General features: G+C 42.1%; 1 protein-coding gene across 15 annotated transcripts in view; it reads right to left on the reverse strand.

The window, feature by feature from the left end:
• Positions 1 to 5,849: 5,849 nt before the first annotated feature.
• Positions 5,850 to 12,220, reverse strand: part of PHACTR4 (phosphatase and actin regulator 4) — a 101,814-nt gene continuing 95,443 nt past the window's right edge. For 14 of the 15 annotated variants that reach the window (XM_081586221.1, XM_081586214.1, XM_081586225.1 and 11 more), the window contains 4 exons: positions 12,068 to 12,129; positions 10,616 to 10,753; positions 9,931 to 10,007; positions 5,850 to 7,110 (listed from right to left, as the gene is read on the reverse strand). In XM_081586221.1, coding sequence (XP_081442347.1) covers positions 7,095 to 7,110; positions 9,931 to 10,007; positions 10,616 to 10,753; positions 12,068 to 12,129 — 293 coding nt within the window. In that variant the 3' untranslated portion in view covers positions 5,850 to 7,094. Of the gene's footprint in view, positions 7,111 to 9,930; positions 10,008 to 10,615; positions 10,754 to 11,665; positions 11,822 to 12,067; positions 12,130 to 12,220 lie in introns of those variants that run through there. The other variant, XM_081586226.1, reaches the window with a different exon arrangement.

Below are 12,220 nucleotides of genomic sequence, written 5' to 3' on the forward strand. Positions count from 1 at the left end.
ATTGCGCCTGCGTCGCGACATGCGCAGTTAGGGGATTAGAATTTCGCTAAGGGTTCTGGGAACCCAATGCAGGTTAACACCCTAACCTGTCTCAGCGGCATCTCGCGATACTAGAGTCTTCCCGCAGTACCTTGAAGGAGCGTGCTGCTGCGGGTGCAGCTAAGTCCCTTCAGTCGTGTCTGACTCTGTGCGACCCCATAGACGGCAGCCCACCAGGCTCCGCCGTCCCTGGGATTCTCCAGGCAAGAACACTGGAGTGGGTTGCCATTTCCTTCTCCAATGCAGGAAAGTGAAAAGTGAAAGTGAAGTCGCTCAGTCGTGTCCGACACTTCGCGACCCCATGGACTGCAGCCTACCAGGCTCCTCCGTCCATGGGATTTTCCAGGCAAGAGTACTGGAGTAGGGTGCCATCGCCTTCTCCGGAAGGAGCGTGCAGGTTACAGCAAGTGCGTGTTTTTAAGTGTTTAGGCGGATAGTTAGTAGTAGTAGGTCAGTCGCTCAGTCGTGTACGACTCTTTGCGACCCCATGGACTGCAGGACATCAGGCTTCCCTGTCCATCACGAACTCCCGGAGCTTACTCAACTTTATGTCCATCGCGTCGATGATGCCATCCAACCGTATCATCCTCTATCGTCCCCTTCTCCTCCTGCCTTCAATCTTTCCCAGCATCAGGGTCTTTTCTCAGTGAGTCAGTTCTTCACATCAGGTGGCCAAAGAATTGGAACTTCATCTTCAGCATCAGTCCTTCCAATGGATATTCAGGGTTGATTTCCTTTAGGATTGACGAGTTTGATCTCCTTGCAGTCCAAGGGACTCTCTAGAGTCTTCTCCAACACCACAGTTCAAAAGCATCAATTCTTCAGCGCTCAGCTTTCTTTATGGTCCAACTCTCACATCTATACATGATTACTGGAAAAACCATAGCTTTGACTGGAGGGGCCTTTGTCCGCAAAGTAATGTCTCTGCTTTTTAATATGCCGTCTATGTTTGTCATAGCTTTTCTTACAAGGAGCAAGCATCTTTTAATTTCATGGCTGCAGCACCATCCGCAGTGATTTTGGAGCCCAAGAAAATAAAGTCTGTTACTGTTTCCATTGTTTCCTCATCTGTTTGCCATGAAGTAATGGGACTAGATGCCATGATCTTTATTTTTTGAATGTTGAGTTTTAAGCCAACTTTTCCCACTCTCCTCTTTCACTTTCATCAAGAGGCTCTTAGTTCCTCTGCTTTCTGCCATAAGGGTGGTGTCATCTGCATATCTGAGGTTATTGATATTTCTCGTGGCAATCTTGGTTCCAGCTTGTGCTTCATCCAGCCTGGCATTTCTCATGATGTACTCTGCATGTAAGTTAAAGAAGCAGGGTGACAATATGCATCCTTGACGTACTCCTTTCTCAATTTGGAACCAGTGTGTTGTTCTGTGTCTGGTTCTAACTGTTGCTTCTTGACCTGCATGCAGGTTTCTCAGGAGGCAGGTAAGTGAGTGAAAATCGCTCAGCTGTGTCTGACTCTTTGTCATCCCAAGGACTATACAGTCCATGGAATTCTCCAGGCCAGAATACTGGAGTGGGTAGCCTTTCCCTTCTTCAGGGGATCTTCCCAGCCCAGGGATCGAACCCAGGTCTCCCACATTGCAGGCAGATTCTTTACCAGCTGAGCCACCAGGGAAGCCCACTCTTGAAGAATTTTCCATGGTTTGTTGTGATCCACACAGTCAAAGGTTTAGTGTAGTCAGCGAAGCAGAAGTAGATGTTTTTTCTGGAATTTCTCTAGCTTTTTCTATAATCCAGTGGATGTTGGCTATTTGATTTCTGGTTCATCTGCCTTTTCTAAGTCTAGCTTGAACATATGGAAGTTCTCAGTTCACGTGCTGTTGAAGCTTAGTTGGAGAATTTTGAGCATTACTTTGTAAAACAATGCCACTCTTCTCTATTTTTTTAAATAGTTATTTTTAATACAAATATATGATCAATTAATGTAATGGATTATTATTTTGAAATGTATCATAAATGTTTTTAAATTTTCTCAGTTTTTAGTACAGTAAGTATCAATAGATATCACATACAGATACAACAGTTCTTTGGGGTTTTGAGTAATGTTTTAAATTATGAAGGGGTCACGAAACAAAAAGGTTTGAGAACTAGTAGTTTAGAGGAAGAAAGACAAATAATTCTGCTACTTTTCTGGTGATATTACGAGTATTCAGTTGTCTTTCAATAACTCGTTCAATATTTCCATAGTGAATATGACAATTTGCTAGGCATTGTGCTAGACACTGGATATTGAGATGAACCACCTTTTCTGTCCTTGAGAACTCACAGTGGAGGAAATAGACATGACAGCAAATTATCCTACTTGATAAATGATGTATGGCATAAATACGGTATTCTGAGGATAGAGCAATTGAAAAATTGGCTAAAGGCTGAGAGGTTTTTCTTGGGGAGTTAAAATTTGAGCTAAAACTTGAAGGAATAGTAGAAGAAAGTGTTAAGTCGCTCATCTCATGTTCAACTCTTTGAGACCCCATGGACTGTAGCCCACCAGGCTCCTCTGTCCATGGAATTCTCCAGGCAAGAATACTGGAGTGGGTTGCCATCCCCTTCTCTGCGGGATCTTCCCGACCCAGGGACTGAACCCAGGTCTCCTGCATTGCGGGCCTATTCTTTACCATCTGAACCATTCTTTACCAGCTGAGGGCTTCCCTTGTGGTTCAGCTGCTCAAAAATCTGCCCGCAATGTGAGAGACCTGGGTTTGATCCCTGGGTTGGGAAGATCTCCTGAAGTAGGAAAAGGCTACCTACTCCAGTATTCTGGCCTGGAGAATTCCATGGATGGTATAGTCCATGGGGTTGCAAAGAGTCAGACACGACTGAGCGATTTTCACATCACTTCACTTCACTTACCAGCTGAACCACAAGGGAAGCCCAAGAATACTGAAGTGGGTAGCCTGTCTCTTCTCCAGTAGATCTTCCCTTTCCAGGAATCGAACTGGGGTCTCCTGCCTTGCAGGCAGATTCTTAGTAGAAGAATAGCAGAAGGTTGTGGAAGAACAGTAGAAGGGTGAAGTGCAAATGATGACAGCATTCTCGGCTGAGGAACTGGTGGGTCTGTGGTCTCCCAGGAAGGGTAAGGGGTCAGCTTGATTGGGAACATCAAAAGGAGAACTGCCTGGACTTCTCATGAGCATAAGTAGTCAAGAGCTGAATACAAAATATCTTGTAGTCCAGGCAAAGTTTAAATTTTATCCTGTAGGTATCTAAGGGGCAGTAAGGTTTTTTTTTTTTAATTTATAAAAAATTTTTGACTGTGCTGGGTCTTCATTGTTGGGCTCAGGCTTTCTCTAGTTGAGTGAGCAGAGGCTACTCTCTAGTTGTGGTGCACAGGTTCTAGGGTGCTCAGGCTTCAGTAGTTGTGGTGCACGGGCTTAGTTATTTCAAGGTGGGCAGAATCTTTCTGGACCAGGGATTGAACCCATGCTCCTTGCACTGGCAGGCTGATTCTTAACTACTGGACCACCAGGGAAGTCCTAGGGGCTAATAAGTTTTGAAATAAAAGAATTGCTGACTGTCTTTGCCTTTTAGAAAGGTTAACTCTAGTGGCAATATTGGAGGATGGATTGAGGGTTATAAAGTCCTGTTAAATTATGCTGGCTTCCAACTTGAGTGGTAAATAAGGCAAGAGGAGATAAAGGAACTGAGACATTGCTGGGGTAGAGAATTTATTGCCACACTGGACCTGCAAGGTAAGAGAGGAACTTGCAAATATACTAATACCAAAGTTTCAGATTTGGAATGCTGAACATAGTAGTACCAAAGTTTCACATTTGGGATGCCGAACATATTATGATCTCTAATTCTGATAATTGATACCGTAGGCGGTAGAGGCAGTGAGTAAGGTCCACACATGAGGTGCATGTTTTTGTTGTTGTTGTTAACCTGTTTTTTAACCTCATTTTTTATTGAGTTGTGAACTGCTGCAAACACTTCTAGAGACAACACATGACCTCAAAAAGGTAATGGCAGTTTGAGGTCTCTTTGGAGGGCTAGTAGAAGGAAGATATGGGAGCAGGTGGAGCCCAATGACTCAAGCAATTCTGACTCATGGTTTCTCTTAACCCTAGGTAAAGGGTGGCATGCTAATCAAGACCAGCCTCTGAAGCGAAAAGTAGGAAGTGAGTCATTGGTGGGGCCACCTGGATTGAAACTGGGCTGCTTGCCAGAGTGGAATACATGAGCTACAAACTGTCCTATTTTTGTGATGTCAGCCTAAGGTCTAATTATATGTGGTCCACATACAGGAAGTCCCTTTAGGGACAATTGGTCAGGATGCACTTGCTTTTCCTTGAATATATGTAAAGGATGATTACATAATTTGCTTTGACTTTGGGGAGGTAACTTCACCTCTGAAGTTCTTCACTGGTTAAATGAGTTTATTTTTACTTACCTCCCAGACTAGGTGGGATTAATAAAACCTAGAGCTACATAGTGTGGGGTTCACAGTTGGCTTTCAACTCTGAAGCTTATTCTTTTTCTACAATTGTATATAGACAGACACAAACATTACTGACCTTCACCTCTGGCTGCATTTAATGTTCTTACTATAACTTTTCTCCCTCATTTACTTCTCATTTAGGATGTCTAACAATATTTTAGGGACTTCCCCTCCCCCCCTTTTTAGCTGTGCCGTGCAGCATGCAGGATGTTAGTTCCTTGAGCAGGATCAAACCTGTGCCCCTACATTGGGAGCATGGAAGTCTACACCATTAGACTGCCAGGGAAGTCTCTGAGGAATCATTTTTAACCTACCTTAAAACTTCTGGAATGAGGTAGAACATAAAAAAGAAATACTACATACCAAAATAATATAATTTGTCCTTTTTAATTCTAAAATACATTAATAATTAATATTGATAGGAAGACTGATATACAATGCAATTATTTATTTTACAAGGAGATTCTGTACATCAGGGAAGCATCTTGAAGTACAATACAACAGATTTCTATTTCTTCTTTACATTATGATTGTGAATTGTTACTTACATGGAAGGAGAACATAAAATCCACTTTATATATATATATATATGTATTTATATAAACACCTGAAAGGACTTGACTCCCAATGTATCTTGTTTCAAAAGAACATGAATGAGATGAAAGATGAATTAGATTCCTTGGTGGCACATAGGAAGCAAACAAGTAGCTCAGGAAATCAAATCCTGTTTCAAGCTTGGCACATTAAGGGAAAGGAAAGGAATGAATGGGGTGTGAAAAATGTCATCTGAAGCCACAGAGGATGCTGGCAAAAGCCAAATAGTCTCCAAACCAACAAGATAGAAAGGTTAGAAGAAGTTAACGCTTAATGTGTGGTCACCTTATATACAGACCTCTAACAATTTTGTAGAATCATCTCTTTATCTTCCCTCAGTCATCCCAAACGTCAAGGAGCTTGCAGGAGATGTAAGCCCAGTGTATCTCCATAGCCATAAAGCACTTAAAAGTTACTGAGAAATCCAAACACCTCCCTATTCCCCATACGGAGAGAAGATACTGCCTTTTAAGGTCACTTTAGCTTTGTTTGGCCTGATATTCTGATTCTTCAGCAAATCTTACATGGACGCAAAAGGAGGAACAGAGAAAAATCTACTGAAAGAGCACAGGACAACAAGGACTGGCAGAAGAAGTCAGAAGAAATCTATAAAATAGCCACAATTTTCTGAACATTCAGGGGAAAAAGCCACATTCATCAGTTTAATAGAAACTTTTTTTCCTTCCCACTTAGAGTGGATAGGGGTTAGAGGGACACAGTAAGGCATATGGTTTTCAACAAAAATTCAAAGAAAGCAACTGAATTGTCTGTTTCAGGAAATCATATTAATATATATTACACATGTAAAAGGGTGAGGGGGCTGAGCCAATGCCCAGGCACCAGCTTGGAAGAAGAGAGCTGAGTGAGGTGGAAGCTGCCAGCCAGGGTGAGCAGGAGGGTCAGTGTTAGGAGTTAAGAGGAAGAGCGCAGCAGGAGAGGGCGAACAGTGCTGAGGAACAGAGAGGAGCAGGGGGGCTACCCCAAGGGCCTTTTTCTCTCTAGTCCCCACACCCCCATGGCCTTGCTGTGATTCTGGCTGGAACTGTGGGGGCTGACAGCACACGCGTGCTCCCGCAGAGCTGCAGTTCTGCTTTAGGGGGGAGAATGCATCTGTTGGTGAGAATGATTTCGAGTCATCATCTGGTCCAACAAACATACAACAGCCTAAGCAACTCGAGCCCTGAGTCAGTTTTCTGCCAAGATGGCCTTAATGTAAAGGCCCTTTTTGGTTTTGTTTTTATATATAGAAAACATATATGCCGTCTCATTTTCCCAACTTGGAATCTAGTTGCAGCTCAAGACTGTTTAACAGAGAGGAAAAATGTTAAGCTCCCATCATTTCTTCAAGATTTTTTTTTAAAAATACAAATCAGAATGACTTGTGCCAAAAGAAGAACATGTCAGATCCTGAGCTTCTCCTGGGCTGGGTTGCCTGAAGAGGACTGTACTGCTGTGTTACAAAAAGTACAGTGCAGTGCTTTCAGCTGACATGCCAGTGTGAAATGAAGGCTTCTCCCTGGAGGTGGGGGCCCCTTTTCCCAGAAGGTTGGGGGCCTCCAGCAGGTTTCCCCCATCACCAACTGGATGTGATAGCTAGAATTTAGCATCTATACAGGTGGGTCTCACAATAGGACAGGGCAGGTAAGGCCAATGGTGCAAACTGTGCCTTAGCACAGGTAGTCATCGTGGGTGAGGTTCAGCCAATAAAACTTGGAACCTGCAAGTGACCCAGAACGTTGAGGCTGGTGAGGGAAGACCCCTCAGGTATGCTGCAATATTATACGGTTCAAAAGCACTGACAAAATGTTCAGTTTTGCCCAAGGCCGCACATGAGAATCCATTCCAGTGAAATGCTACATTCATCGAAGTGCTGTTCACCCCAGAACTGTAGCCCAGAGGACTCAATTCTGGCTGTGCTGGGAAGTGCTGAAGTTTCCTCCGTGTCTCTTTGCACACTGAAGCAGCCCTGTGTTGGGGGGTTGTTTAGATCCTCTCTCAAATTTCAGCATCACGGACGGTGGTAGCTAAAACAAATGATCAGAAAGAGCCAAGTTACCAGATGTTGTGGACTGCTTTGCTATGACAGTTGACTCTTGAACAACAGGGTCCAACAACTGCACAAGTCCAATTTTATGTAGACTTTTTTCAGTAGTAAATACCACAGAACTATATGATCGAATAGGATGTATAGGAAATGGAACCATGGATACAGAGGAGCCACATATAGGGAGGGCAGCTATAAATCATATGTGGATTTTCAAGTGAACTGCTTAGAGGGTTGTGGGCATCCCAACTTCTGCATTGTTCACAGGTCAACTGTATTATCTTAAAAGTAATGAAATGTTATGTTCTAATTAAAAAAAAACTGCCTCTCCTCCACTCTAACCCAACCTGACATTTCTGTAGCATCTGATACTCCTGACCATCTTTTCTTCTTGAAACTTCTTTTGACTTCTGTAACACCATGTTTTCCCTCTTTTTCAATTGCTTTTCCTCAATCTGCTTTCCTGATTCATTTTCTTCTGTCCATCATTTAAATATAAAGCACTTTTCTCTGTAAGAACCACTATCTTTTCTCATAGATTTGAATCTTTGTATCTTTTTTCTCTCCCTGGACTCTAGGCTGAATAGCCAACTGTTTCTAGGCAGCTCCCTTCAATGTGTCACAGGCTCAACATATATAATTGACTTTCTAGCTTGTTCACTGTCTGTCTTCTTTTAGAATAAAAGTTCCTTAGGGATAGGGACTTTACCTTATTCTCTGCTATATCCCAAGCACCTAGCACTGTATCTATCATGTAGTGGGTGCTGAATAAATATTTACTGAATAAGTGTCCTAAACTGTTCACCTGAACTCCTTATCGACTGAACAGTCCTCAAAAATCATGTTAGAAATCGAACAGTCATTTCGATTACTTTCTTTAAAATGTCCCTGTAATCAACAGATTGCCAAATCTGGTTGATTCTACGCGTGAAATGTCTTTCAAATTTATCTTCCCTGGTTTGCACTAGCAGCACACTCACTCTATTTCAGTTGCTTCCTAACTGGTCTCCTTGCTGCTGGTCTCTTCATTCTTCCAAATCCCTTTCCAAACTTCCACCAGGGTTTGTTCCCAAATACACGAACCCCAGAGGTTCCAACATCCTCACATAAGAGTCAAAGCTCTCCTGAACCTGACCATAACCCATCTTGCTAGTCTCACCTTTACCATGCTGCCCCCATCCGTCCTCTGCTCCAGCTCCAGGTTTTGTTACAAAGAGCACACATTTTCCTGCCTCTCAAAGTCCCACTAAAGCTGGCAGGTTTGCTTACAATCTTCCTTCCTTCCTTCTTTTTAATAAAACATTTATGGTGGGGCTAGGTCTTCACTGCCGTGCATGGGCTTTCTCTAGTTGTGGCGAGCGGGGGGCTTCTCACTGCAGTGGCTTCTGTTATTGCAGAACACAGGCTCTAGAGCTTGGGCTTAGTGGCTGTGGCACCAAGCTTGGTTGCCCTGGCGGCACATAGAATCTTCCCAGACTGGGATCAAACCTGTATCCTCTACATTGGCAGGTGGATCCTTAACAACTGGACCACCAGGGAAGTCCCCTTCCTTCCTTCTTGTGCAAATAAATTCTTTTACATAATGTAAGACGTAGCCTAAACGTCACCTTCTTTATGACTTTCTTGTACTGTTGCTCACTATGGTACTTTACTGCTACTACTAATAAAAATAGCTAATACTGACACAGGCAGGAAATGGTGGAGTTGGGACATGAAACCTGACAGATTCAGCCCTCAGAATGATTGAGGCATTTATCATATTGACTGTACAGAGTGGTACACAGGTCTCTTCCCAGCTTAGACTATAATCTCCTTACTGACAAGTATGGCTTGTTATTTGAGGTCATATTACAGTGCCCTGAATGGCATAACTGTTGTTCAAAGAAACTGCCTTCTCTAATTCTGTCATAGTTCAGTACAAAAAAATTCTGTAGTTAAAATAACCATTTGTTCTGTACTTTGATTGAAAAATGTTTAATATTTTGTCCTCCAACTTTGCTTGTTCCTTCTTTTTATAGCAAACTGTAATTGTCATCATACTTTCTTTCATTCAGCCTCTTCTTATAAGTGTTTTGAGAGTCACCTAGATACTTCTACTGATTCCATTTGTGGCTACCTGAGTCTTTAGGTATGGGCTGGGGCCTTAATCACACCAGTAATTCCAAATCAAAATGCTTCTTGGCTGCTTCGTGGCTTTTTTCATGATGTTTATACACTGAACTGGTAAGATCAACTGCTAGAAAGGACTGAAACCAGAGGGGGCAGGTTCCTTTCCAGCTTAGCAACCATCCCGTATCCATAACCTGGGACAGTGAGGTGCAGAAAAGAGAGCACCCAACTGCTTTTAGTCATTCATTCCTTTTCCCACATCCTGGTCGTGCAAGTCAAGCACCTTACTTAACCCTTTTGAGTCTATTTCTCATTAATAAAATGGGGATATGAACACACCTGGTATGTTTACTGCAAGTAATAAGTAAGATATAAAATACATAAAATGCCATACTCCATAAGGCATGAACTATGCCTCTTAGTTCTCATCTCTTTCTCTTAATATAGTCTTTGTGCAATTAACACCAAGTATCGTTCTTTTGTTGTTGGAGAAGGAAATGGCAACCCACTCCAGTATTCTTCCCTGGAAAATCCCATGGACAGAGAAGCCTGGTAGGCGTCCATGGGGTCACAAAGAGTCATACACAACTGAGTGACTTCACTTTCACGTTAGAATCCTTCCAAGCTGAACAACTCTGCCTCGTTTGCTTTTTGGTGGAGTTCTACTTAGCTTCCAGTATTTAGGTCTTACCGTGTAAAATGTTTACTCTCCTCATGAACTTCCATCTCTGAGCTTTTAAACTCATTTAATTCTTTCCTTATGGCAGCCTGTAGAGTAGAAACAAACATGTTTCAGCATCTTCTGTCTGCTACAACAGCAACAGCGTGCTTTGTCATCTGGTCTCTACTGTGCTTAACTCTGACCAGGCAACCCAGGGGGAGGGAGGAAGTCAGGTGAACACACAGTTCTCTGTGCGGCTCTGAGCATGATGCACATTGCCTTCCTGACAACCTTTGTCTCATAATAAACCTGAAATCTCCAGTTAAATCAAAACCCTTGAAGAGCTCAAAAGAGAGATTGTAGCTTTTACAGTTTCCGCAGCATGTAAAAATGCTTTCCCTGTTGTAAAAGTGAAATATGGGTAATTACTAAAATATACCACTAAAATATACAAACTCCTTCCAATGAAACATAACTCCTGTTAAAAAATATGCTTTATTTCCTTGCAGCTTTTTGTACCCTGCAATACAGCAGGGATTTTCTCTTCTGTAAGTTTTGGTGAAGAAGTCCATGTTTTAGTTTGTACCTCTTGGTATTTTGTATCTTAATTAGACATTTAACATTATACAAGAAGTAGAAATTTTGTTTATGGTTCCCCCTTCTAGTTGATGTCTTGTATCCTTCAAATAAAGAGAGACAGACAAATGACAGACACCTTGTCAGCAGGGGTCAGTTTGGTCCAAGGTTTGTCAGCTCGCCGGTCATAATCATGAGCATCTGTTACTTCCACGTATTCATTAAACCTCAGGATCTTCCTGGCAAGTAGTTCAGCCACAGTTGGCCTTTGACTGAGCTGAAAGAAATGGAGGACCTCAGTTCACTATGCCAGGAGCCAGGCATCAATCATGCATTCAAGCTGCCTCTAATCCAGAGCTTCAACTTTCACTGCACAACGGAATCACCTTGGGACCTTTAAACATGACTGATCCCTGGGTCTATCCTCAGATTCTGGGTATCAGGAATTTGTTTTTTTAAACTCCATGATGCACAGCCAAGATTGAGAACCAAGAATTGCTATTAAACCAGTATAACCAGTGCTTCTCAAACTTTAACAGGCACACAAACCATTTGGGGATGTGGTTGAAGTATAGATTTGACTAAGCAGATTTGGGGTGGGGCATGGGATTCTGTAGCTCTTACAAATCCCAGGTGATGCCAATGCTGCTGGTCCACAGACCACATGTTAGGTAGCAAAAGGGTCCAGGCTATAAACTCATATCTAATACACTAGAAGGTGAATACACTGGATATGAAAGCAATATCTATTAATGAGTGACATTAAGGGTGAATTTCCTTTTAACATGAGTAACACCCAAGATACCAGATTCCATAACAAATTAAGATTTAAGGTTGAACAATCAGTTAACCTGCTCAATCTGAAGCCTTTAAAGTCTTGTGATGGCCTTTAGCCACCCCCAATCTATCAAGGATAATTCCTCTGGTCCTGGGGAAGGGGAGAAGTAGGAAAAATCAGGAGGAGAATGTCTATAGTTTCCTCGCTCTCCTGGGGATTCCTGTACATTTTAAAAAATATCTACAGAACTCAGACCAATTCCAAGAATCTACAGGAGGTAATTACCAACTAATAATAATAATGAGGGAGGCAAAGGAAAAATGGCTTACTCCCAGAGTTTAAGGGCTAAAACAAGCCTGCGACAGAAATGATTCTACCCTAACTGATTTGGGACCAATGAGAAAATCTTACTTGGTTTTTCACACTTTACAGGTGTAACTAAGGTCAAGTCAGTTGTTTCTCTCATTAGAATATGACTGGTTTGCCTTGCAAAATCAAACACTACACACTCTTCCTGTTACTGTTTCCATACTTCCACAGGTTTTAGTTGATACCAAAATTCCAGGTCTACAAAAGAAAAGGTCAAAACTTGTGCAAATATTTACTGAGCACCTTCCTGTGCCACGCTTTCTTTAAATAGTTAAAATGAAAAAAAAAAAAGTTCTTATAATGCTGTATTGTTTTCTATACTTTCATCATGTGTTCTATTTTCACAGAAATCTATGGCAATTGAAGTCAAATTCATTTCTTTCCAGTCAAACAGGTCATTCACATACCAGACACAGACTGAGACTGACTACTTGGGCAGCATACCTTTCTAGTGAGCCGACGTTTAATTTCTCGTTTTTCTGCCTGACGATCAGCTTCATTTTTAGCTACAGTTGATATCAGAAACAAAGAATGTTACTTCAGAATGGCAATCGGCATATCAAACTTTTCAATGATTACACACAGATAATTCTTACA

The sequence above is a fragment of the Giraffa tippelskirchi genome, chromosome 3 (assembly GCF_054371585.1).
Source record: "Giraffa tippelskirchi isolate mGirTip1 chromosome 3, T2T-mGirTip1v1.2.pri, whole genome shotgun sequence".
NCBI lineage: Eukaryota > Metazoa > Chordata > Mammalia > Artiodactyla > Giraffidae > Giraffa > Giraffa tippelskirchi.